This window comes from Hordeum vulgare, chromosome 5H, assembly GCF_904849725.1.
Source record: "Hordeum vulgare subsp. vulgare chromosome 5H, MorexV3_pseudomolecules_assembly, whole genome shotgun sequence".
Taxonomy (NCBI): Eukaryota; Viridiplantae; Streptophyta; class Magnoliopsida; order Poales; family Poaceae; genus Hordeum; species Hordeum vulgare.
Window position 1 is genome coordinate 572122847 of NC_058522.1, and position 23722 is coordinate 572146568.

The 23722-nt window shown below is 42.1% G+C and overlaps 2 protein-coding genes across 2 annotated transcripts; one reads left to right on the plus strand and one right to left on the minus strand.

The window, feature by feature from the left end:
• The first annotated feature begins 11815 nt into the window (after window positions 1-11815).
• On the plus strand, window positions 11816-12602 carry LOC123400191 (secreted RxLR effector protein 161-like). Its single transcript, XM_045094616.1, has one exon. The coding sequence runs from the start codon at window positions 11847-11849 to the stop codon at window positions 12600-12602; it is 756 nt and encodes a 251-aa protein (XP_044950551.1). The 5' UTR covers window positions 11816-11846.
• Window positions 12603-13103: 501 nt separating this feature from the next.
• On the minus strand, window positions 13104-13589 carry LOC123400193 (ferredoxin, root R-B1-like). The gene has a single exon (XM_045094618.1). The coding sequence runs from the start codon at window positions 13587-13589 to the stop codon at window positions 13104-13106; it is 486 nt and encodes a 161-aa protein (XP_044950553.1).
• Between the last annotated feature and the right edge of the window lie 10133 nt (window positions 13590-23722).

Below are 23722 nucleotides of genomic sequence, written 5' to 3' on the forward strand. Positions count from 1 at the left end.
ACACATATATATACCCAAACTCTTACACAAAGATTCCCTCCAGTCTGCCCGAAGTGGAACTTTCCAGATAAGTGTCGAAAGTCACTACACAAGAAAGTGATGACGGTGAAGCCGGTCACATCCGGGTTCTTGGAGCATACAATATCCATGTGTTCCTCGATATACAAAGCCACCAAGGTGGAATTTCGTAGAACCGTGTGGTGTGCTTGGGCCCAAGAATGCCCGTCCCTACATATTACACAATCCTTTCATAGCGTGCCTTTTCCATCCAGTCTACCCTCATGCCGTGATTCAGGAACACCAATCGGCTTAAGGTCAGGAATAAAGTCAACACAAAACTCAATTACCTTCTCTATTTCATGGCCCTTGGAGATGCTTACTTCTCACCTAGCTTGGTTATTAACATATTTGTGTAAAACTCCCATGAACCTCTCAAAGGGGAACATATTGTGTAGAAATGGAGGTCCCAAAATGGCAATCTCTTCGACTACGTGAACTAGGACATGTGTCATGATATTGAAGAAGGATGGTGGGAACACCAACTCAAAACTGACAAGACATTGCACCAAATCAATTTGTAACCTTGATAGGATTTATGGATCGATTATCTTCTAAGAGATTGCATTGAGGAATGCACATAGCTTCACAATGGCTAATCAGACGTTTTGTGGTAGAAGCCCCCTCAATGCAACCGGAAGCAATTGCGTCATAATCACGTGGCATTCATGAGACTTTAGGTTCTAGATTTTTTTTCTCTGCCATATTTATTATTCCCTTTATATTCGACGAGTAGCCAGAAGGGACCTTCATACTGAGAAGACACTCAAAGAAGATTTCCTTCTCTTCTTTGGTAAGAGCGTAGCTGGCAGGACCTTGACACTGCTTTGGATGCAAGCCGTCTTTTTCGTGCATACCCTCTGGTGTATCTTTTGTCTTCCCATACACGCCCCAGAAGCCTAGCAGGTTCACAAAAAGATTCTTCGTCACGTGCATCACGTCTATTGCAGAGAGGACATCTAGGACTTTCCAATAGGGCAGGTCCAAAAATATAGATTTCTCCTCCACATCAGTGCGTGTCCATCAGCGTCATTCGGAACGTATTGTTTGCTAGGACACTTTTCAAAGATTACTTTTAAATCCATGATCATATGAAGTATACGATCACCTGTACGGTGGTTAGGCTTCTTCTGGTGATCTGCCTCACCTTTGAAATGATTGCCTTCTTTTCTTAAGAGATGCTTGATCGGAAGAAATCGACGATGTCCAAGGTAAACATTCTTATTAAATTTATCCAAATATATACTTTTGGTATCATCTAAACAGTACGTGCATGCGTGGTATCCAATGTTTATCTGTCTTGAAAGGTTACTAAGAGCAGGCCAATCATTGATGGTTACAGATAGCAACGCTCGTACGTCAAATTGATGTTGCTTGTGCTCATACCACACACATACACCTTTGATATCCCACAACCGTAAAAGTTCTTCAACTAATGTCCTTAGGTACACATCAATGTCGTTGCTGGTTTGCTTAATTGGGGCCTTGGATGAGCACTAGCATCATAATGAACTGATACGTCTCCAACGTATCTATAATTTTTTATTGTTCCATGCTATTATATTATCAACTTGGGATGTTTTATATGCATTAATATGCTATTTTATATCATTTTTGGGACTAACCTATTAACTTAGTGCCCAGTGCCAGTTTCTGTTTTTTCCGTGTTTTTTGACCTTTTTCAGATAAGAATATTAAACGGAGTCCAAACGGGATAAAACCTTCGGAATATTTTTTCCATAACAGAAGGGATCCAGAAGACTTGAGAACCAAGGCAGAGGGCCACGGAGGAGGCCACGAGCCCCCTAGGCGCGCCCCAGGGGGCGCGCCTAGCAGGCTCGTGGCCCCCCCGTGCCTCCTTTGCCCTACCTCTTTCGCCTAAATTCCCTAAAATCTCCAAACCAACAAAGAGAGCCACGAAAATACTTTTCCGCCGTGGCAAGCTTCTGTTTCCGCGAGATCCCATCTGGGGACCGTTCTGGTGCCCTGTCGGAGGGGGATTCGGACACGGAGGGCTTCTTCATCAACACCATTACCTCTTCGATGATGCGTGAGTAGTTCACCACAGACCTTCGGGTCCATAGCTAGAAGCTAGATGGCGTCTTCCCTCTCTTGGATCTTCAATACAAACTTCTCCATGATCTTCATGGAGATCTATCCGATGTAACTTTCTTTTGCGGTGTGTTTCTCGATATCTGGTGAATTGTGGATTTATGATCAGATTATCTATGAATATTATTTGAGTCTCCTCTGATTTCTTATATGCATGATTTCGTATCCTTGTAATTCTCTTCGAGTTATGGGTTTCGTTTGGCCAACTTGATCTATAATTATTGCAATGGGAGAAGTGCTTGGTTTTGGGTTCATACCATGCGGTGTCCTCGCCTAGTGACAGAAGGGGTAGCGAGGCACGCATTGTGTTATTGCCATCAAGGGTAAAAAGATGGGGTTTATATCACATTGCATGAATTTATCCCTCTACATCATGTTATCTTGCTTAAGGCGTTACTCTGTTTGTTATGAACTTAATACACTAGATGCATGCTGGATAGTGGTCGATGTGTGGAGTAATAGTAGTAGATGCAGAAAGTATCGGTCTACTTGTCTCGGACGTGATGCCTATATGTATGATCATTGCCTTAGATATCGTCATGAATTTGCACGATTCTATCAATTGCTCGACAGTAATTCGTTCACCCATCGTAATACTTGCTATCATGAGAGAAGCCTCTAGTGAATGCAAGCTCAAGAAGTAGCAGGAAGAATTTCTGGCGTCGTTGCCGGGGCGTATTCAAGTGAAGCATATCTACCAAGTACCTATCGCAAACTCATCTCTTGCATTTACATTATTTTTCATTTGCCTCTCGTTTTCCTCTCCCCCACTTCTAAAACAAAATTCACAAAAATATTTGCCTTTCTTTATTTTTCCTTTTTCGTTCGCCCCTTTCTTTCGCTTACTTTCTGTTTGCTTGTGTGGGTTAGTGTACTTATCCTTATGGCTAGTACTATCGCTATGATCATTACTCCCGAGAGCAAGGTTCTTAACTTTAAATAAAATGAGGGAGAAAACTTAAAAGATGCTTGGTATAAAAATTGTAATGCTCGGAATAGATCTACTCGTAAGCAATCTACTACTGTTCTACTTCGCAATTTTTATGTGGGTATTTCCCCTTGGAATAGGTATGTTCTTGACACCATTGTAGGCGGAAATTTCTTGGGTAGCCATACCATTGATTCTTATGGTGCTTTAATAAATTTGGTAGGCTCACCCCCACTCATGGTTAATGGAACTACTTTAACTTTGGAACATGTGATGCGTAGGCTGGATATTATTGAAAATAAAGTTGCTACGATAGAACTCATTGAAAATTTGGATAAAAAGATCCACAATCAAATCACTCAATATGGATCCAAGGTGGGAATGACTTTGAAAAATTTAAAGGAGAAGGAACCATAGTTAACGAAAAACTAGATCATGATTCCGCTAGAATTGGTAAACTAGAGGATGTTATAACCAACTTGGGTTCCGCTTTTGCTGCTGTTTAGAACACTCAAAATTTTTCCCACAATAAGGCCACTAAGCTTGTTTATGTTCCTAAATACAATGGTGAACCATCTAGTAAGAGAGATGAAGATCTTAAAATGTTGAGTGTTCACCCTACCTATCTTGATATCTTAAAAAAACCTATCATCACTAATGATTATCTTTGTTGCCTATCTAGTAGTATAATTATTGATAAAATTAAATAACTCCCTAGTAATGATGATGGTATGAGTGGTTTGAGCACTAAAGATGACAATACTTGATTCTATTGCCTTACGCCTAGCTAAGAGCGTTAAACAATAGCGCTTGTTGGGAGGCAACCCAATGAATAAATTTATTTTTGCTTTTTACTTTCTGTTTTGTTGAGTCCACACCATCATGATTCTATTATGATTGTGTTTTTCATTTTTTAATTAGTGTTTGTGCCAAGTAGAACCTTTATGATTAGTTTTGGTGATAGTTGTTTAATCATGCTGAAAAAAGACAGAAACTTTGTGCTCACGAAATTATTTTTAATTCCTATCCTGAAAGTGCTTTTGAGTTGATTCTTTTTTCTGCTGATTTATATGCAAATTTCCCTAATTGGCATAAGTTTTTCAGAATTGTTGGGACAGCATAGGTATACAAAACATACAGATTGCTACAGACTATTCTGTTTTTGACAGATTCTGTTTTTTGTTGTGTTGATTGCTTATTTTGATGAAACTATGGTTAGTATCGGGGGGTACGAGCCATGGAGAAGTGAGAATACAGTAATATAACATAAATCTAAATGGAAATTAAGTTTACTACAGTACCTAAAAAGTTGGTGGTTTGTTTTCTTATGCTAATGATATTACGAGTTTCTGTTTAAGTTTTGTGTTGTGAAGTTTTCAAGTTTTGGGTGATGTTCTTATGGACAATGGAATAAAGAGTGGAAAGAGCCTAAACTTGGGGATGCCCAATTCATCCCAAGCCAAATTCGAGGACACCAAAAAGCCTAAGCTTGGGGATGCCCCGGGAAGGCATCCCCTCTTTCGTCTTCAATCCATCGGTAACATTACTTGGAGCTATATTTTTATTTACCACATGATATGTGTTTGCTTGGAGCGTCGTGTATTATAGGAGTATTTGCTTTTTGTTTTATCATAATCACCCTTGCTGCACACCTTTTGAGAGGGACATGCACTCATCATGAATTTGTTAGAATACTCAATGAGCTTCACTTATATCTTTTGAGTTAGGCAATTTAGCTCGCATGTGCTTCACTTATATCTTTTGAGCTAGATAATTTTGCTCCCATGAGCTTCACTTATATCCTTTGAGATAGATATTTTTCTCTAGTGCTTCACTTAAATCTTTGTAGAGCACGACGGTGTAATAATTTGTAGAAATAAAAACTCTCGATCTTCACTCATATCATTTTGAGAGCGCTCTCTCTAAGTAACTTGGTAATTGGCATGTGTTATGAAATTAGTCCTAAATATGATAGGCATACAAAGAGGATATAATAAAAACTTTCATATTCAAGTGCATTGATTAGTAGGAGAAGTTTGATTCCTCACAATTAGTTTTGAGATATGGATATGGTAATATTAGAGTTATGATAGTAGGGTGTTGTGAATCTAGAAATACTCCTGTTAAGGTTAGTGATTCCCATAGCATGCACGTATGGTGAACCGCTATGTTAGGAAGTCGAAGCATAATTGATTTATTGATTGTCATCCTTTGTGTGGCGGTCGGGATCGCGCGATGGTTAACTCCTACCAACCCTTCCCCTAGGAGTAAGCGTTTAGCACTTTGTTTCGATTACTAATAAAACTTTTGCAATAATTATATGAGTTCTTCATGACTAATGTGAGTCCATAGTATATATGCACTCTCACCCTTCCACCATTGCTAGCCTCTCTAGTGTCGCGCACTTTTGCCGGTGCACAAAACCACCATATACCTTCCTCAAAACAGCCACCATACCTACCTATTATGGCATTTTCGTAGCCATTCCGAGATATATTGCTATGCAATTTCCACCGTTCCGTCTCATGACATGTGCCATCACTTTCATATTTCCATTTCATGATCGTAAGATAGCTAGTGAGATGTTTCAACGTCATACGCTAAGCTAGATCGTTGCACATCCCGGTACACTGCCGGAGACATTTCATATAGAGTCATTATTGTTCTAAGTATCGAGTTGTAAGTAAATAAAAGTGTGATGATCATCATTATTAGAGCATTGTCCCATGTGAGGAAATAATAAAAGAGGCCAGCGAAGCCCAAATAAAAAAGAATAGGCCAAAGATGCCCACCAAAAAAAAAGGGAAAAATGAAATGAAAAAAAAAGAGGCCAAAGAGCCCAAACAAAAAAATGAGAGAAAAAGAGAGAAGGGACAATGCTACTATCTTTTTCCACACTTGTTCTTCAAAATAGCACCATGTTCTTCATGATAGAGAGTCTCTTGTTTTGTCACCTTCATATACTAGTGGGAATTTTCATTATATAACTTGGCTTGTATATTCCAATGATGGGCTTCCTCAAAATTGCCCTAGGTCTTCGTGAGCAAGCAAGTTGGGTGCACACCCACTAGTTTTTATTTTTGAGCTTTCATACACTTATAGCTCTAGTGCATCTGTTGCATGGCAATCCCTACTCATTCACATTGATATCTATTGATGGGCATCTCCATAACCCATTGATACGTCGAGTCGATGTGACCATCTCCACCTTTTTTCCTCACAACCTCCACCACACTCTATTCCACCTATAGTGATATATCCATGGCTCATGCTCATGTATTGCGTCAGAGTTGAAAAAGTTTGAGAAAGTAAGAGTGCGAAAACAATTACTTGGCCAATACCGGGGTTGTGCATGATTTAAATTCGTTATGCGGGGATGATGGAGCATAGCCAGACTATATGATTTTGTAGGGATAAATTTCTTTGGCCTTATTGTTTCAAAAGTTCATGATTACTTTGCTAGTATGCTTGAAGTATTATTGTTTTCATGTCAATATTAAACAATTGTTTTGAATCTTATGGATTTGAACATTCATGCCACAATAAATAAGTTACAAAGAAAAAATATGTTAGGTAGCATTCCACATCAAAAATTCGGTCTTTATCACTTCCCTACTCGAGGATGAGTAGGAGTTAAGCTTGGGGATGCTTGATACGTCTCCAACATATCTATAATTTTTTATTGTTCCATGCTATTATATTATCAACTTGGGATGTTTTATATGCTATTTTATATCATTTTTGGGACTAACCTATTAACTCAGTGCCCAGTGCCAGTTTCTATTTTTCCGTGTTTTTGACCTTTTTCAGATAAGAATATTAAACGGAGTCCAAACGGAATAAAACCTTTGGGATGATTTTTTCCATAACAGAAGGGATCCAGAAGACTTGAGAACCAAGGCAGAGGGCCACGGAGGAGGCCACGAGCCCCCTAGGAGCGCCCCAGGGGGGCGCCTAGCAGGCTCGTGGGCCCCCCGTGCCTCCTTTGCCCTACCTCTTTCGCCTAAATTCCCTAAAATCCCCAAACCAACAGAGAGAGCCATGAAAATACTTTTCCACCGCCACAAGCTTCTGTTTCCGCGAGATCCCATCTCGGGAGCGTTCTGGTGCCCTGTCGGAGGGGGATTCGGACATGGAGGGCTTCTTCATCAACGCCATTGCCTCTCCGATGATGCGTGAGTAGTTTACCACAGACCTTCGGGTCCATAGCTAGTAGCTAGATGGCTTCTTCTCTCTCTTGGATCTTCAATACAAAGTTCTCCATGATCTTCATGGAGATCTATCCGATGTAACTTTCTTTTGCGGTGTGTTTGTCGAGATCCGATGAATTGTGGATTTATGATCAGATTATCTATGATTATTTGAGTCTCCTCTGATTTCTTATATGCATGATTTCGTATCCTTGTAATTCTCTTCGAGTTATGGGTTTCGTTTGGCCAACTTGATCTATAATTCTTGCAATGGGAGAAGTGCTTGGTTTTGGGTTCATACCATGCGGTGTCCTCACGTAGTGACAGAAGGGGTAGCGAGGCACGCATCATGTTGTTGCCATCAAGGGTAAAAAGATGGGGTTTATATCATATTGCATGAATTTATCCCTCTACATCATGTCATCTTGCTTAAGGCGTTACTCTGATTGTTATGAACTTAATACACTAGATGCATGCTGGATAGTGCTACGGCAACAGACAACAGCGCTAGAAATTGACACGTTGACAGAGACTGGGCTTGCGTTGGTTTTTCCCTTGAAGAGGAAAGGGTGATGCAGCACAGGAGCAGTAAGTATATCCCTCAGTTTTAGAACCAAGGTATCGATCCAGAAGGAGGGTCTCGTCAAGTCCAGAGTACCTGCGCAAACACAAACAAGCTTGCACCCAACGCTTTAAAGGGGTTGTCAATCCCTTCAAGATTGTTTGCAAAGTGAGATCTGAAGGCAGAAAGTGCAACGAAGTAAAAAGTATAAGGCTGAAAATATGGTGTGGAGTAGACCCTGGGGGCCATAGTTTTCACTAGAGGCTTCTCTCAAAATAGCAAATATCACGGTGGGTGAAAAAATTACTGTCGAGCGATTGATAGAACCGCGCAAAGTCATGACGATATCTAAGGCAATGATCATACATATAGGCATCACGTCCGAGACAAGTAGACAGATACTTTCTGCATCTACTATTATTACTCCACACATCGACCGTTATCCAGCATGCATCTAGTGTATTGAGTTCATGACGAACAGAGTAACGCCTTAAGCAAGATGACATGATCTAGAGGGATAATCTCAAACCAATGATGAAAACCCCATCTTTTTACCCTTGGTGGCAACAACACGATGCGTGCCTCGCTACCCCTTCTGTCACTGGGTGAGGTCACCGCACGGTATGAACCCAAAACCAAGCACTTATCCCATTGCAAGAATCATAGATCTAGTTGGCCAGACAAAACCCACAACTCGAAGAGAATTACAAGGATATGAAATCATGCATAAGAGAGATCAGAAGAAACTCAAATAAGATTCATAGATAATCTAATCATAAATCCACAATTCATCGGATCTCGACAAACACACCGCAAAAGAAGATTACATCAGATAGATCTCCATGAAGATCATGGAGAACTTTGTATTGAAGATCCAAGAAAGAGAAGAAGCCATCTAGTTACTAGCTATGGACCCGTAGGTCTATGGTGAACTACTCACGCATCATTGGAGAGGTCATGGTGTTGATGAAGAAGCCCTCCGTATCCGAATCCCCCCTCCGGCAGGGCACCAGAACGTGCCCCAGATGGGATCTTGCGGAGACAGAAGCTTGCGGCGGCGGAAAAGTACTTTCGTTGATCTCCTAATTTTTTTGGGATTTTAGGGAATATATAGGCGCAACCCCTAGGGCAGAGGGCGTCCGGGGGGCCCACAAGCCTGTGGGCCGCGGCCTCCCCCTGGCCGCGGGGTGAGGGCTTGTGGTGCCCCTGGGGGCCCCTTGCCTTGGCTCTCAAGTCTCCTGATCTTCTTCCATTACGGAAAAATTCTTTTCGTTGATTTTATTCCGTTTGGACTCCGTTTCAAAATCTCCTCTGAAAGGGGTCAAAAACATGGAAAAAACAGGAACTGGCACTTGGCACTGAGTTAATAAGTTAGTCCCAAAAAATATATAAAAGGCATGCAAAACATCCAAAGTCTGACAAGATAATAGCATGAAACCATCAAAAATTATAGATACGTTGGAGACGTATCAGATAGCGGTCGATGTGTGGAGTAATAGTAGTAGATGCGGAAAGTATCGGTCTACTTGTCTTGGACGTGATGCCTATATGTATGATCATAGCCTTAGATATCGTCATGACTTAGCGCGATTCTATCAATTGCTCGATAGTAATTCGTTCACCCACCGTAATACTTGCTATCATGAGAGAAGCCTCTAGTGAACACTATGGCCCCGGGGTCTATTTTACACATTATATATTCAGATCTACATACAAAAATACCAAAAATACCTTGCTGCACTTTTATTTATTTATTTATATTTACCAATTATCACTATCAGATCTCACTTTGCAAGTAATCGTAAAGGGATTGATAACCCCTTTATCGCGTTGGGTGCAAGTTTGTTTGTCTTTGCGCAGGTGCCTTGGTGCCTCATCTTGATACTCCTACTGGATTGATACCTTGGTTCTCTAACTGAGGGAAATAGTTATGTCTACTTTGTTGCATCACCCTTTCCTCTTCAAGGGAAAAACCAACACAAGCTCAAGAAGTAGCATGAACTTCCGCTTCATGCACAACCAAGGAGGAAGGTTATAGATACATAGAGTCACAGACCAGGTGCTATGATTGTTGTGTTGGGGAACGTCGCATGGGAAACAAAAAATTTCCTACGTGCACGAAAACCTATCATGGTGATGTCCATCTACGAGAGGGGATGTTCGATCTACGTACCCTTGTAGACCGCACAGCAGAAGCGTTAGTGAACGCGGTTGATGTAGTGGAACGTCCTCACGTCCCTCGATCCGCCTCGCGAACCGTCTCGCGATCAGTCCCACGATCTAGTGCCGAACGGACGGCACCTCCGCGTTCAGCACACGTACAGCTCGACAATGATCTCGGCCTTCTTGATCCAGCAAGAGAGACGGAGAGGTAGATGAGTTATCCGGCAGCGTGACGGCGCTCCGGAGGTTGGTGGTGATCTTATCTCAGCAGGGCTCCGCCCGAGCTCCGCAGAAACGCGATCTAGAGGTGAAACCGTGGAGATATGTGGTCGGGCTGTTGATGCCAGAAGTTCATAACACAATACGTGACGGTGTGGTCACGTTAAAAGACGGCGAAGACGTGTCGCCCGAAGATCGCATCACGCGGCGAGCTGCACTCGGACCAGATGACCACCACACTCGTCGAGCTAGACTCGGATCGGACGGCACGACAGAAGAATGTCGGGCGATGCTTGATGTGTCAGCCACACGCACTGAGTCGAGGGAACGAGGCACTATGCAAGACGTGCCAGGAATGCTCGTACCAGTCTCTACAAGTGACCTTGCGAGCAAGGAGGCGACCGACACGTCAACGAGTTCATGCATGCAGGTGGATAACACAAAGTTTGAGTGCCATGCAGCAAACCGGCTAGAGGAAGGCGTCCTGGAAATAACGCAAGCAAGGCCGACAGTAGTGGCAGCCACCACAATCGATGGAAGCAACAACGGCTCAGCCTTTGCATGGCCTTGTGCTGCTTTGAAAGGCGCTGGTGGGACATCTCGAGAAGTACATGCACGTGAAGAAATGCATGACTACGTGGCTGGTTCATCTGGTGAGAATGCAACCAGCTCGAGAGAGTCCGAAATGCCAGAAACGAGAAGTTTGGCAACTTCAGAAGATGTGTCGTTTCTTTCGAAAGCACTGGACACAGAAGAAAGGCCACATGAACCAGTGAAAGCGTTTCAAATAAATTCGGTGAAGATGAAAAGTAAAGGACAACTATGTTTGCAGATCGAGGAACCGAAAAAAAATTAAGACGCAAATATGGAAGAATGTTGGAGTTATGCTATGGATGAAGAGTTGAGGTCGATCCGAGACAACAAAGTATGGGAGCTCGTGGATCTTCCCAACGGACATAGTGCCATAGAGCTCAAGTGGGTGTACAAAGTCGAGAAGGATGTCGAAAGGAAGTTGGTGAAGCATAAAGCAAGACTCGTGGCTAAAGAAAACGTGCAAGAGCAAGGTGTGGAAATCAAAGAAGTGTTTTCTCCAGTTGCAAGGATGTATTCGATGAGGCTACTTATTGCTCTCGCGGCTCAAGAATCTTGGAGGATACATCACATGGATGTGAACTCCGCGTTTTTGACTGGGGAGTTAGAAGAAGAATTGTATGTGAAGCAACCACCGGGATACATCAAACAAGGAGAGGAACACAAGGTATTGAAGCTACACAAGGCGTTGTACGGGCTACGACAAGCTCCTTGGGCATGTAACATCAAGCTTGACAGTACATTGATTTTTCTTGGATTTGAGAAGAGTCCACTGGAGCATACGATGTATACACGAGGTAATGGAAAGGATCGTCTCTTAGTGGGCATCTATGTGGATGATCTGTTGATAACTGGAGCCGACGAAGAGGTGATTGCAAACTTCAAGCTACAAATGAAGGAGCTATTCAAGATGACTGGTCTAGGGCTCTTGTGTTACTACCTTGGGATCGAGGTACAACAAAAGCCGGACGAGATCATACTATGCCAGCAGGCATATACAAAGAAGATACTTGAAAGCAGTAGCATGGAAGATTGCAACCCAAGTTATGTTCCAATGAAGCCTCGTCTTATACTAAGCAAGAAAAGTGAAGCACCCGTGGTTGATGCAACGGAGTATAGAAGTGTGGTCCGAAAGTTGAGGTATCTCACGAATACAAGACCAGACTTGGCCTATTCCGTTGACATAGTGAGTCACTTCATGGAAGCACCCACGACGAAATACTGGACAGCTGTGGAAAATATACTCAGGTACATCAAAGGGACAACAAACTTCGGTTGTGTCTATTTGAGAGAGAAGAAGAAGGAGATGCTGGAGCTATTGGGCTACAGTGATAGCGACATGTCAGGAGATGTGGACGACCGTATAAGTACCTCAGACGTGGTATATTTCTTGAGAGAAAATATAGTGAGTTGGCTATTACAAAAGTTGAAAGTGGTCGCATTATCCTCACGTGAAGAAGAGTATATTGCAGCTGCAACTGCGGTGTTTCAAGGTGTGTATCTAGGAAGGCTACTTGGTGACCTCACAGGTAAGGAACGAGTGGTGCACAACGTTGACGACAAGTCTACAATCTCTCCGTGGAAGAATCCAGTGCGTCATGATAGACGCACAGGCATCGATACGAGGTATCGGTACCTACGGGAGTGCGTGAAAGAAAGCAAGATTGACGTCAACTACATTTGCACTGACGACCAGCTTGCAGATATCCTGACCAAGTCTTTGGGACGACAGAAGTTTACAGAGATGCGGACAAGGATCGGCGTCCAAGCTCTGAAGTGAGGACATCGTGTTTAGGGGGGTGATTGTTGGAATTAACCACGAGTCCTAGTCCGGCTTGGACTTGGAACCGTTACCATGTAGGTATAGGATTAGTAGTTGTCTTGGTTAGCTACTATAAATATACGTACAAGTACCCCTGTAATATTGGATCAGATCGTGAACAAAGCAATACAAATCTCAGGAGCGACACGCTCCTGTTGCTATACAACGGCGCCTCGTGTTTTGTCTCTGCCAAGCGTGTAAGTTCCGAGCGATAGTAAATCCGGCGGCTTAGTACTACGTGTGTGTTTGACGACTGAAAGCGTAGGTCGCCGAAATCACGTCGTACGCCGAAAAGTACTCGGTGTACGGGTGTGTGCCTACAATTACTACCCAACAAAGCTTTTTATCAGTTTTGCTGGTTCAAGCACCAGCATGCCAACATGCATGGAGCTGACAATCGATCGCCGCATAGGCTGTCACGTCGAACCCCAGCAAGCAATCGAGCATTGCCAGAGGCTCTCACCAAAGGTCGTCCTCCTTGTGGGTATGGATGACGCAGTCGGACCTGGGGCAGGACACGCAGATGAGCACGTAGCCTTCCTCCTGCAGCCGGCCGTGGAGGAGCGACCCGTCCCCGCGGTGGACCATGCCGGCCTCGACCTTGGCGGCGCACTTGTAGCACGCCCCGGCGCGGCACGCGCACGGCAGCTCCACGCCGGCGCTCTCGGCCGTGTCGAGGATGTAGGCGTCGTCCGGCGCCTCGAGCTCGTACTCCCGCCCTTCCGGGGTCACCAGCTTCACCCTGTAGACGGCCGCCGCGGAGACGTTGGGCTTGTAGAGGGAGGACCTAATGAGGAGACCCGGCACCTGCAGCAGCGCGCCTTCCCGGCCGGCGAAGCTTAGAGACGGAGGGCGAGGGCTAGCGGCCGCTCTGCGGGTGGCATCGGTCGTTGTTCGAACGCTGCCAAGGAGAGACCGGCAGGTTGCAAACGGGCAGGTTGACATTTTTTTTCCCTCGCTTGTCTTTTCAAATGGTGTGGTGCTGGTGGAGTGGGCGGCGGCAACGGCCACCTTTTAGTAGTAGGGCGAAGTGTCACGCCGGCGGCGTGAGCCCCGGTGCCGGGTGGCTTCTGTTGGGATTCGATGGCTTCTGTTAGGATTCAGACCTAACTTAATCTGTATTGACTACCACTGCACTCTGTTTCTACATAAACATTTTGGAAGATTTCAATACGGATTATATACGGATGTATACAGATGTATTTAAAAGTGTTGATTCATTCATTCATTTTACTAAGTATTTAATTTGTATTGAATTTTTTTTAAAAGTCTTAGATTTAGAAGCAGAGTTAGTACATGCGAAGGTAGACGAATGTTAGTCACAAAAAAAAAATATAGGCAAATATTAGTCGCGAATGTTCAAACCATACTGCAACGGCTGACCTGCGCTGCAATGAACTTTCTAGTCAAAAAATAAAGGTGAGCAATTGTTTAAAACGTTCAACACAATGACGATGGATGATTGACAATGAGTGAATGGCATAAAACCACCACATTCACCCACATGTGAGAAATCCGTTTAAATCACTCAAATTGGCTCACTAGTGTTTAAGCGATTGAAGCGAATGTGACAGTCTTATGATATTCACTCAACTGGCAATTTTATCGAGGAAGTGACAATATGAGCATGCCAGTCTAAGGAGGGATCGGAAAGGTGTTTGGTCAGCCAAAGGGGATGGTAGAATTCAACCCTTGGTTGGATAGACAATCAAGTATTTGAGTTTTTTATGTGCCCACCAACTATGGGAGGAATTCTTTCTTTAAGGAGGGACATAAAAGGTTGTTCAGTCAGCCCGGGGACGGGGATGAGGGTGCGAAAACAACCCTTGGCAAACATTTTTCACATGCATAGCTTTCACTTAAAAAAAACTCTTCCACATTAGCCAGACTATTTTGGTCGGTCTTGTGGTATTGACGAAAGATCTTATGTATGTGGTTGGAGCAAGTAGCCAAGAATGTGTTTGCTCACATATGTGATGGCATGGTCTCGAGATAGGCCCTCCTCCCCTCCGCCTTAGGTATTGCTTTGGTCTTTGATTTCTTTGTTTGCTAGTTTGATCTTTGATTGCTTTGTTTGCTAGTTTGATCTTTCGTGTGTTTGCATTGATATTGGTTGTGTGCATTTTAGCTATGCAGTGATAAAATGTGTGCGTTGTGTTTGTATCCCCTTGTGACATTATGAGTTGGTAAAAAGCGTCCATTGTTGAAAAAATCAGTAGAATTGGCATTGGGAAGACAATCAATGTCTAGCAAGACAGTTGGATCCCTTCTCTTCAACGCCTAAGACTGAAGTTGTCTCGTGCAATATTAAACAAGTCCTGAAGCTGATAGTGGATGGTGGAACAATCTTCTAACCTAGGAAGTACTCCCTCCGTCTCGGTTTATAAGTTATCTTATGAAAACCAAATAGTCCCAAAACACTTAGGGCATTAACTTCCACCTTGTTTTTTGTTTTTTTGACATGAATAAAGGAATTAACCAATAAGAGACGTGCGGCGTGTATGTTTTTAATGACTTAAGACTAACTAGCACGACATGCAGTGGTCAATTCATTGCTTGCAATGGTATTAAAATATTCCAGCAAGAGGGTACCACGAGTTATATTGCATCTAACTCCACAACGACCACAGTGTCATTTTGAGCACAAGTCTTGAAGTTGGGTGTTCCCCCAAAAGTAAGTTCATTTTGGATGAGTAAATGATATGGCTCAAGAGTCATGTTCTCTCCATGTGAAGACCAATCTTGTCTGGGAAAATTGAAATGGCCGGTGGTGAGTTCATCCTTGTGGCTGCTTAGAAATATGAAAATGTTCCAAATCTGCTAACTTAAACACATACTTGCCATCTGGGGAGGTATAAGACTTGCGAACAAGGAAAGATGACCTTATATGGCCCTTGAAACTGGATGTTAGGTTGTGGTAGACGTAGCATTGAAGAAATCGGAACAAGTCAGAAATTATGGGTCTCATGCATGAACATGAGGAGCTTAGCCAACTTTTAGTTCTGTTGCTTTATCTTTTATCGTAGAGAGCCTATTTTTTGTGCAAAACTTCCCTTGATTATTGGGCCAATGAGATGGCATGTTATATTTAGATAAAGAAAAAAGGGGGCTTGGCATTCATAACCTGGAAAGATTTAAAATCAGCCTATTATGAAAGCTGTAGTTGAATCTAGAAAATGATGAAGGATTATGGCAGCAAATTGTGAGAAAGAAAAATATAATTTAACATGGTATCTGCCATATTAGTAGTACTATCAATGGTTCGCCATGTTGGTCAGGTTTAATGAAAATAGGATAATTTTACGTGAAAGGCAAGCATATAATAATTAGGAATGGCCAAGTGACAGAATTTTGGCATGATACTTGGTGTGGGGACAAGCCCTTGAATGAACAATCCTGAGATTTTCTTGATTTGTAATGAATCTAGTAGAACTATGAAGCAAATGGCTGAATGTGGCCGGTGATTGACTTTAAAGAGGTGGTTGAATGGGGATAAAATGTTCAAATGAATAGGTTGGGTATGGAATGTTGAATTATGTGCATCATTCACAAGTTGTCGACGCACCCAGATGGAAGTTGCATAAGAATAGAAAATATAATTTTTCAAATCCGTGTACAAGAATTTGTGATGTAGGCCTAGAAGATAGACCTTTTAGCCATCTTTGGAACGCTAAGCTTCTATTAAAAATTAAAATCTAGCTTGGGCTCATTCAGTGTAATGTTGTCATTGCTGCAAAAGATAATATGATTAAGATGAGAAGATTCATCACATATATTCGTATTGCTCGGCGGCCAAATACATTTGGAGCATTGTGTGCAAACGTATTGGCGCCAGAGATAGACTTGGATAATTTTCCCAATACTTTTGGTGCATTCCAAACTTTTGAATAGTAGAGGTAATGTGCAAACTAGGGAGTTGGCTGCAATTTTCTACCATTTGGAAGTTGTGCAATAAAGCATGTTTTGTTCATAAATTGGTTAGATCTTTTGTTGACTACCTACATGTGCTTGTTAATGCGTTATTGGGTAGGTTTACAAATTGAAGGTGGTGGATTGATGCTAGAGCAAGGTGCATGATGATAGTGTGGAGAAAGAAGGGGACAAACTCTACGCCTGGGGTGGGAAGATCTCGAGAAGATGAAGATGACAACAGAAACAATGAAACTTTAGTAGAAAATTTATTGTTGGGAATGATTTTGGTGGCGATGAAGTGATCTTGTGTGTTTGATTCCCCTTCGAAATATAGACTATGCTATTTGCTTCAATTGTTGTTAGCACCTAGATGCGGCAACAGTCTCTGAGACATTGATTCATCGGACCTTTTTGTTTCTTTCGTTTTTTGCACTACTAGGATGTTGTTATCCTATTTTAATTCCGTTTTCGTTTGATAGTGGAACCCAATTCATTCTAGGATCATATTTGGGGATGGGGGAATCATCCCTTGATTGGGGACTAAAGATTGTGATGTGATGTTGCTCTTGATCTTGCCAAGTTGGATATGTTCCTAAGTAGTAGAGCTCAGTGATACGTCTCAAATGTATCTATAATTTTTGATGGTTTCACGATGTTATCTTGTCATCTTTGGATGTTTAATGTACCTTTTATATCTTTTTTGGGACTAACTTATTGATTCAGTGCCAAGTGTCAGTTCCTGTTTTTTCTGTGTTTTTGACTCTTTTCAGATCTGATTTTGGAACGGAGTCCAAACGGAATAAAATCCCCGAAATGATTTTTTCCCGAACGAAAGAAGATCAGGGGGCTGTGGGCCAAGCCAGGAGGGCTCCTGGGAGCCCACAAGCCCCCACTCCGCCACCAGGGGAGGCGGCTGTGGCAGGGCTTGTGGCCTCCCTGGCCGCCCCCTGACCTAGATCTTTGGCCTATATATTCCCTAAAATACAGCAAAAAATCAGGGGAGCCTCGAAAATACTTTTCCGCCACCGCAAGCTTCCGTTTCCGCGAGATCTCATCTGGAGACCCTTCCCGACGCCCTACCGGAGGGGACTTTGGAGTTGGAGGGCTTCTTCATCATCATCATCGCCCCTCCAATGACTTGTGAGATGTTCACTTCAGACCTACGGGTCTGTAGTTAGTAGCTAGATGGATTCATCTCTCTCTTGGATCTTCAATACAAAGTTCTCCATGATCTTCATGGAGATCTATCCGATGTAATCTTCTTTGGCGGTGTGTTTGTCGAGATCCGATGAATTGTGGATTTGTGATCAGATTATCTATGATATATACTTGAGTATTTTCTGATTTCTTATATGCATGATTTGATATCCTTGTAAGTCTCTCCGAGTCTTGGGTTTTGTTTGACCAACTAGATCTATGATTCTTGCAATGGGAGAAGTGCTTGGTTTTGGGTTCTACCATCTCGTGACCTTTCCCAGTGACAGTAGGGGCAGCAAGGCACACATTAAGTAGTTGCCATCAAGGGTAACAAGATGGGCTCTGTCGTTGATATGAGATTGTCCATCTACATCATGTCATCTTGCTTAAGGCATTACTCTGTTCTTTTGGACTTAATACACTAGATGCATGATGTATAGCGGTCAACGTGTGGAGTAATAGTAATAGATGCAGAAAGTATCGGTCTACTTGTTTTGGACGTGATGCCTATAGATATAATCATTGCCATAGATATCGTCACGACTTTGCGCAGTTCTATCAATTGCTCGACAGTAATTTGTTCACCCACCGTCTACTTGCTTTCATGAGAGAAGCCACTAGTAAACACTACGGCCCCCGGGTCTATTCACATCCATCGTTTACACCTTCGCTTTTACTTTGCTTTGTTACTTTGTTGCTTTCAGTTCTCACTTGGCGAACAATCTATAAGGGATTGACAACCCCTTCATAGCGTTGGGAGCAAGCTTTTGTGTTTGTGCAGGATCTTGTGATACTCCTCCACTGGATTGATACCTTGGTTCTCAAACTGAGGGAAATACTTACCACCACTGTGCTACATCACCCTTTCCGCTTTGAGGGAACACCAACGCAAGGCTCCATAGCCATAACAGAAGGATTCCTGGTGCCGTCGACACGACTATTCGTGTCGCCGTTACCGGGGAAGCACAGCTGACATCAGAAGTATTTCTGGCGCCATTGCCGGGGAGGAGAGATCAAGATCTATCCAAGTAGGTCTCACAAACTCATCTCTTGCATTTACTTTTGTTGCCAGTTGCCTCTCGTTTTCCTCTCCCCCACTTCACATTTGTCGATTTCATTTGCCTTTCTCCTTCGCCGTTTTCTTTTGCCTTTGACTTTCCCTTTGCCGGTTTTCTTGCTTGCTTGTGTGCTTGTTTGTTTGTTGAAGTCATCATGGCAGAAAACACCAAACTTTGCGACTTCTCGAGCACTAATAATAATGATTTTATTAGTACTCCGATTGCTCCCGCCACTAGTGCGGAATCGTATGAAATCAGCGTAGCTTTGCTGAATCTTGTTATTAAATAGCAATTCTCTGGCCTTCCTAGTGAAGATGCTGCATGCCATCTCAATACCTTCATTGAGCTTTGCGATATGCAAAAGAAAAGAGATGTGGATAATGACGTGATTAAGTTGAAACTTTTTCCTTTCTCGTTGCGAGATCGCGCAAAGACTTGGTTTTCTTCTTTGCCTAAAAATAGTATCGATTCTTGGGATAAGTGCAAAGATGCTTACATATCCAAGTATTTTTCGCCGGCTAAGATCATCTCCTTACGTAACGATATCATTAATTTCAAGCAACTTGATCATGAACACGTTGCACAATCTTTGGAGAGGATGAAGCTTATGATTAGAAATTGTTCCGCTCATGGCTTGAGTTTGTGGATGATTATACAAATCTTTTACGCTGGCTTGAATTTCGCTTCTCGCAATATCTTGGACTCCGCCTCAGGTGGAACGTTCATGGAAATCATGTTAGGAGACGCTACAAAACTCCTAGACAATATCATGACCAACTACTCTCAGTGGCACACTGAAAGGTCACCTGCTAGCAAAAAAGTACACACTATAGAAGAGATTAACTCGCTTAGTGCTAAGATGGACGAGTTGATGAATTTGGTTGCTAGTAGAAACGCTACTGTAGATCCTAATGACATGCCACTATCTTCTTTGATTCAGAGTAGCAACGCTAGTTTGGACGTGAATTTTGTTGGTAGGAACAATTTTGGCAAGAACAATGCTTTTAGAGGAAACTATGTTCCTAGGCCTTTTCCTAGCAACTCCTCTAACAATTATGGAAATTCCTACAAAAACACTTATGGAAATCACAACAAATTACCCTCTGATTTAGAGAGTAATATCAAAGAGTTCATTAACTCTCAAAAGATTTCCAATGCGTCCATAGAGGAAAAACTACTCAAAATACACAATTTGGCTAAGAGCGTTGATAGGATGTCTTGTGATATTGATGCTTTTAAAGTTAGATGCGCTCCTCCCAAGGTCAACTTGGATGAAACCTTGAAAGCTATGCGTGTCTCCATGAATGAGAGCAAAGAAAGAACCGCCCAAATTCGCGCTAGGCATGAATGGTTTAAAAGGGTGCGTTCTAGTGATGCAAATCACGAAGATCTTAAAGTGCTTGGTCTGTCTCCTCTTGAATCTTTGTTTTCGCGTGTCAAACCTATTTATGGAGGGGCTGGATATGAATTCACTTTGGTTGAAAAATGCCCCAATGATTCGGAGTCCACCTATCTTGATGATAAAGGTGTGGAGAGTGGAGTAGAAGAAGTCAAAATTTTGGGTAGTAATGAAACTCCCACTTTGGATTTCAAGGAATTCAATTATGATAATTGCTCCTTGTTTGAATGCATTTCTTTGATGCAATCCATTGCAAACTCTCCACATGCTTATAGCCAAAGCAAAGCCTTTACCACGCATATCGTAGATGCTATGATGAAATCTCTTGAAGAGAAGCTCGAACTAGAACTCTCTATACCTAGAAAACTTCATGATGAGTGGTAACCTACTACCAAAATCAAGATCAAAAACTATGAGTGCAATGCTTTGTGTGATTTGGGTGCTAGTGTTTCCGCGATTCCAAAGTCTTTATGTGATATTCTTGGTTTTCATGAGATTGAAGAGTGTTCTCTTAATTTGCATCTTGTGGATTCTACTGTCAAGAAACCCATGGGAAGGATCGATGATGTTCTTATTGTTGCAAATAAGAACTATGTACCTGTGGATTTCATTGTACTTGACATAGATTGCAATCCTTCATGTCCCATTATTCTTGGTAGACCTTTCTAAGGACTATTGGTGTTATCATCGATATGAAGGAAGGGAATATTAGATTTCAATTTCCTTTGAAGAAGGGCATGGAGCACTTTTCTAGAAAGAAAATAAGATTGCCTTATGAATCTTTGATGAGGGCTACCTATGGTTTGAGCACCAAAGATGACTATACGTGATTCCATCACTTTTTTCCTAGCTAAGGGCGTTAAATAAAAGCGCTTGTTGGGAGGCAACCCAACGAATCTATCCTTTTTCTTTATGTTTTGTGTTTTCCACACTTTCATAATTCTGTTATGATTGTGTTTTTTGTGTTTCTTTTTGCGTTTGTGCCAAGCAAAACCGTTATGATTAGTCTTGGGGATGATCGTTTGGTCATGCTGGAAAAGACAGAAACTTTCTGCTCACGAAAAGAATTTTCATTTTTTTTCTGTGAGAGTTTTTGAGTTGATTCGTTTTTCTGCTGATTTCTATGCAAATTCTTCAGATTGTCGTAATTTTTCAGAATTTTTGAAGTACCATAGGTATACAAAATATACAGATTGCTACAGACTGGTCTGCTGTTAACAGATTCTGTTTTTGTTGTGTTGGTTGCCTATTTTGATGAAACTATGGATAGTATCGGGGGGGTATTAGCCATGGAAGATTGAAAATACAGTAACCCAACATCAGCATAAGTAGAATTTAAGTTTGCTACAGTACCTAAGGAAGTGGTGGTTTGCTTTCTCATACTAATGTTATCACGAGTTTGTGTTTAAGTTTCGTGTTGTGAAGTTTTCAAGTTTTGGGTGAAGTTCTTATGAAAAAAAGATAAAGAGTGGCAAGAGCTCAAGCTTGGGGATGCCCAAGGCACCCCAAGAGATTCAAGGATGCCGTAAAAGCCTAAGCTTGGGGATGCCCCGGGAAGGCATCCCCTCTCTCGTTTTCAATCCATCGGTAACGTTACTTGGGCTATAATTTTATTCACCACATGTTATGTGTTTTTGCTTGGAGCGTTTTGTATCGTAGGAGTCCTTTATTTTTTGTGTCACAATTATCCTTGCTGCACACCTAGAGATAGATACATGCACTCACCGTGATTTTGTCAAGCTTCACTTATATCTTTTGGTAGACAATTCAGCTCACATGTGCTTCACTTATATCTTTTGAGCTAGATACTTTTGCTCTATGTTTTTCACTTATATATTTTAGAGCACAGCGGTGCGTGGCTTGGTAGTTGATCTATGCTTTGAAAGTAGTCTCAAAAGGGGTAGTTATCCAAAGGGATATGAAAACTTCCACCTTCATGTGCATTGAATAGTTAGAGAAGTTTGATTCATCTCAATTAGTTTTGAGTTGTGGTTATGGTAATATTGAAGTCATGCTAGTAAGGTGTTGTGGATCTAGAAATACTTGTGTTGAAGTTAGTGATTCCCGTAGCATGCACGTATGGTGAACCGCTATGTGATGAAATCTGAGCATGATTAGTATATTGATTGTCATCCTTTGCGTGGCGGTCGGGATTGCGCGATGGTTTATACCTACCAACCCTTCCCCTAGGAGTATGCGTTGAATGCTTTGTTTCGATTACTAATAAAACTTTTGGAACAATTATATGAGTTCTTCATGACTAATGTTGAGTCCATGGTTTAGATGCACTTTCACCTTCCACCATCACTATCTTCTTAGTGCAGTGCAACTTTCGCCGGTGCACAAAACCCACCATTAGCCTCCCTTAAAACAGCCACCATACGTACCTACTATGGCTTTTTCAAAGTCATTCCGAGATATATTTCCATGCAACTACCACCATGACATGTGCCACCACGTCTACATTGCCATTGCATGATCGTAATATAGCTAGCATGATGTTTCCATTGATGTCTATGACATGCTAGATCATTGCCACGGTACACTACCGAAGGCATTCCATATAGAGTCATAGTTGCTCTAAGTTTTTAGTTGAAAGTGTGATGATCATCATTAATGGAGCATTGTCCCATGTGAGGAAATAAAAGAGGCCAAAGAAGCCCACCAAAAAAATAGGCCAAAGAGCCCACCAAAAAAATGAGAGAAAAAGAGAGAAGGGACAATGCTACCACTTTTTCCACACTTGTGCATATTAAGCACCATGATCTTCATGATTGAGAGTCTCTCGTTTTGTCACCACCATATAGCTAGTGGGAAATTTTCATTATATAACTTGGCTAGTATATTCCAATGATAGGCTTCCTCAAAATTGCCTTAGGGCTTCGTGAGCAGGCAAGTTGGATGCACACCCACTATTTTTCTTTAAGAGCTTTCACTTACTCGTAGCTCTAGTGCATCATTTGTATGGCAATCCCTACTCATTCACATTGATATCTATTGATGAGCATCTCCACAGCTCATTGATATGCCTAGTTAATGTGACTATCTTCTCTTTTTTTGTCTTGCAACCTCCACCACATTCCACACCATCTATAGTGTTATAACCATGGCTCACGCTCATGTATTGCGTGAGAGTTGAAAAGGTTTGAGAAAGTAAAGGTGTGAAACAATTACTTGGCCAATATCGGGGTTGTGCATGATTTAAATTCGTTGTGCAATGATGATAGAGCATAGCCAAACTATATGCTTTTGTAGGGATAACTTTCTTTTGGCCTTGTTATTTTGAAAGTTCATGATTACCTTGCTAGTTTGCTTGAATTACTATTGTTTCCACGTCAATAGCAAACTATTGTTTTGAATCTAATGGATCTGAACATTCACGTCACATAAGAGGAGTTACAAAGGACATCTATTCTAGGTAGCATGAAAGCATCAAAAATTCATTCTTTATCACTTCCCTACTCGAGGACGAGCAGGAGTTAAGCTTGGGGGTGCTTGATACGTCTCAAATG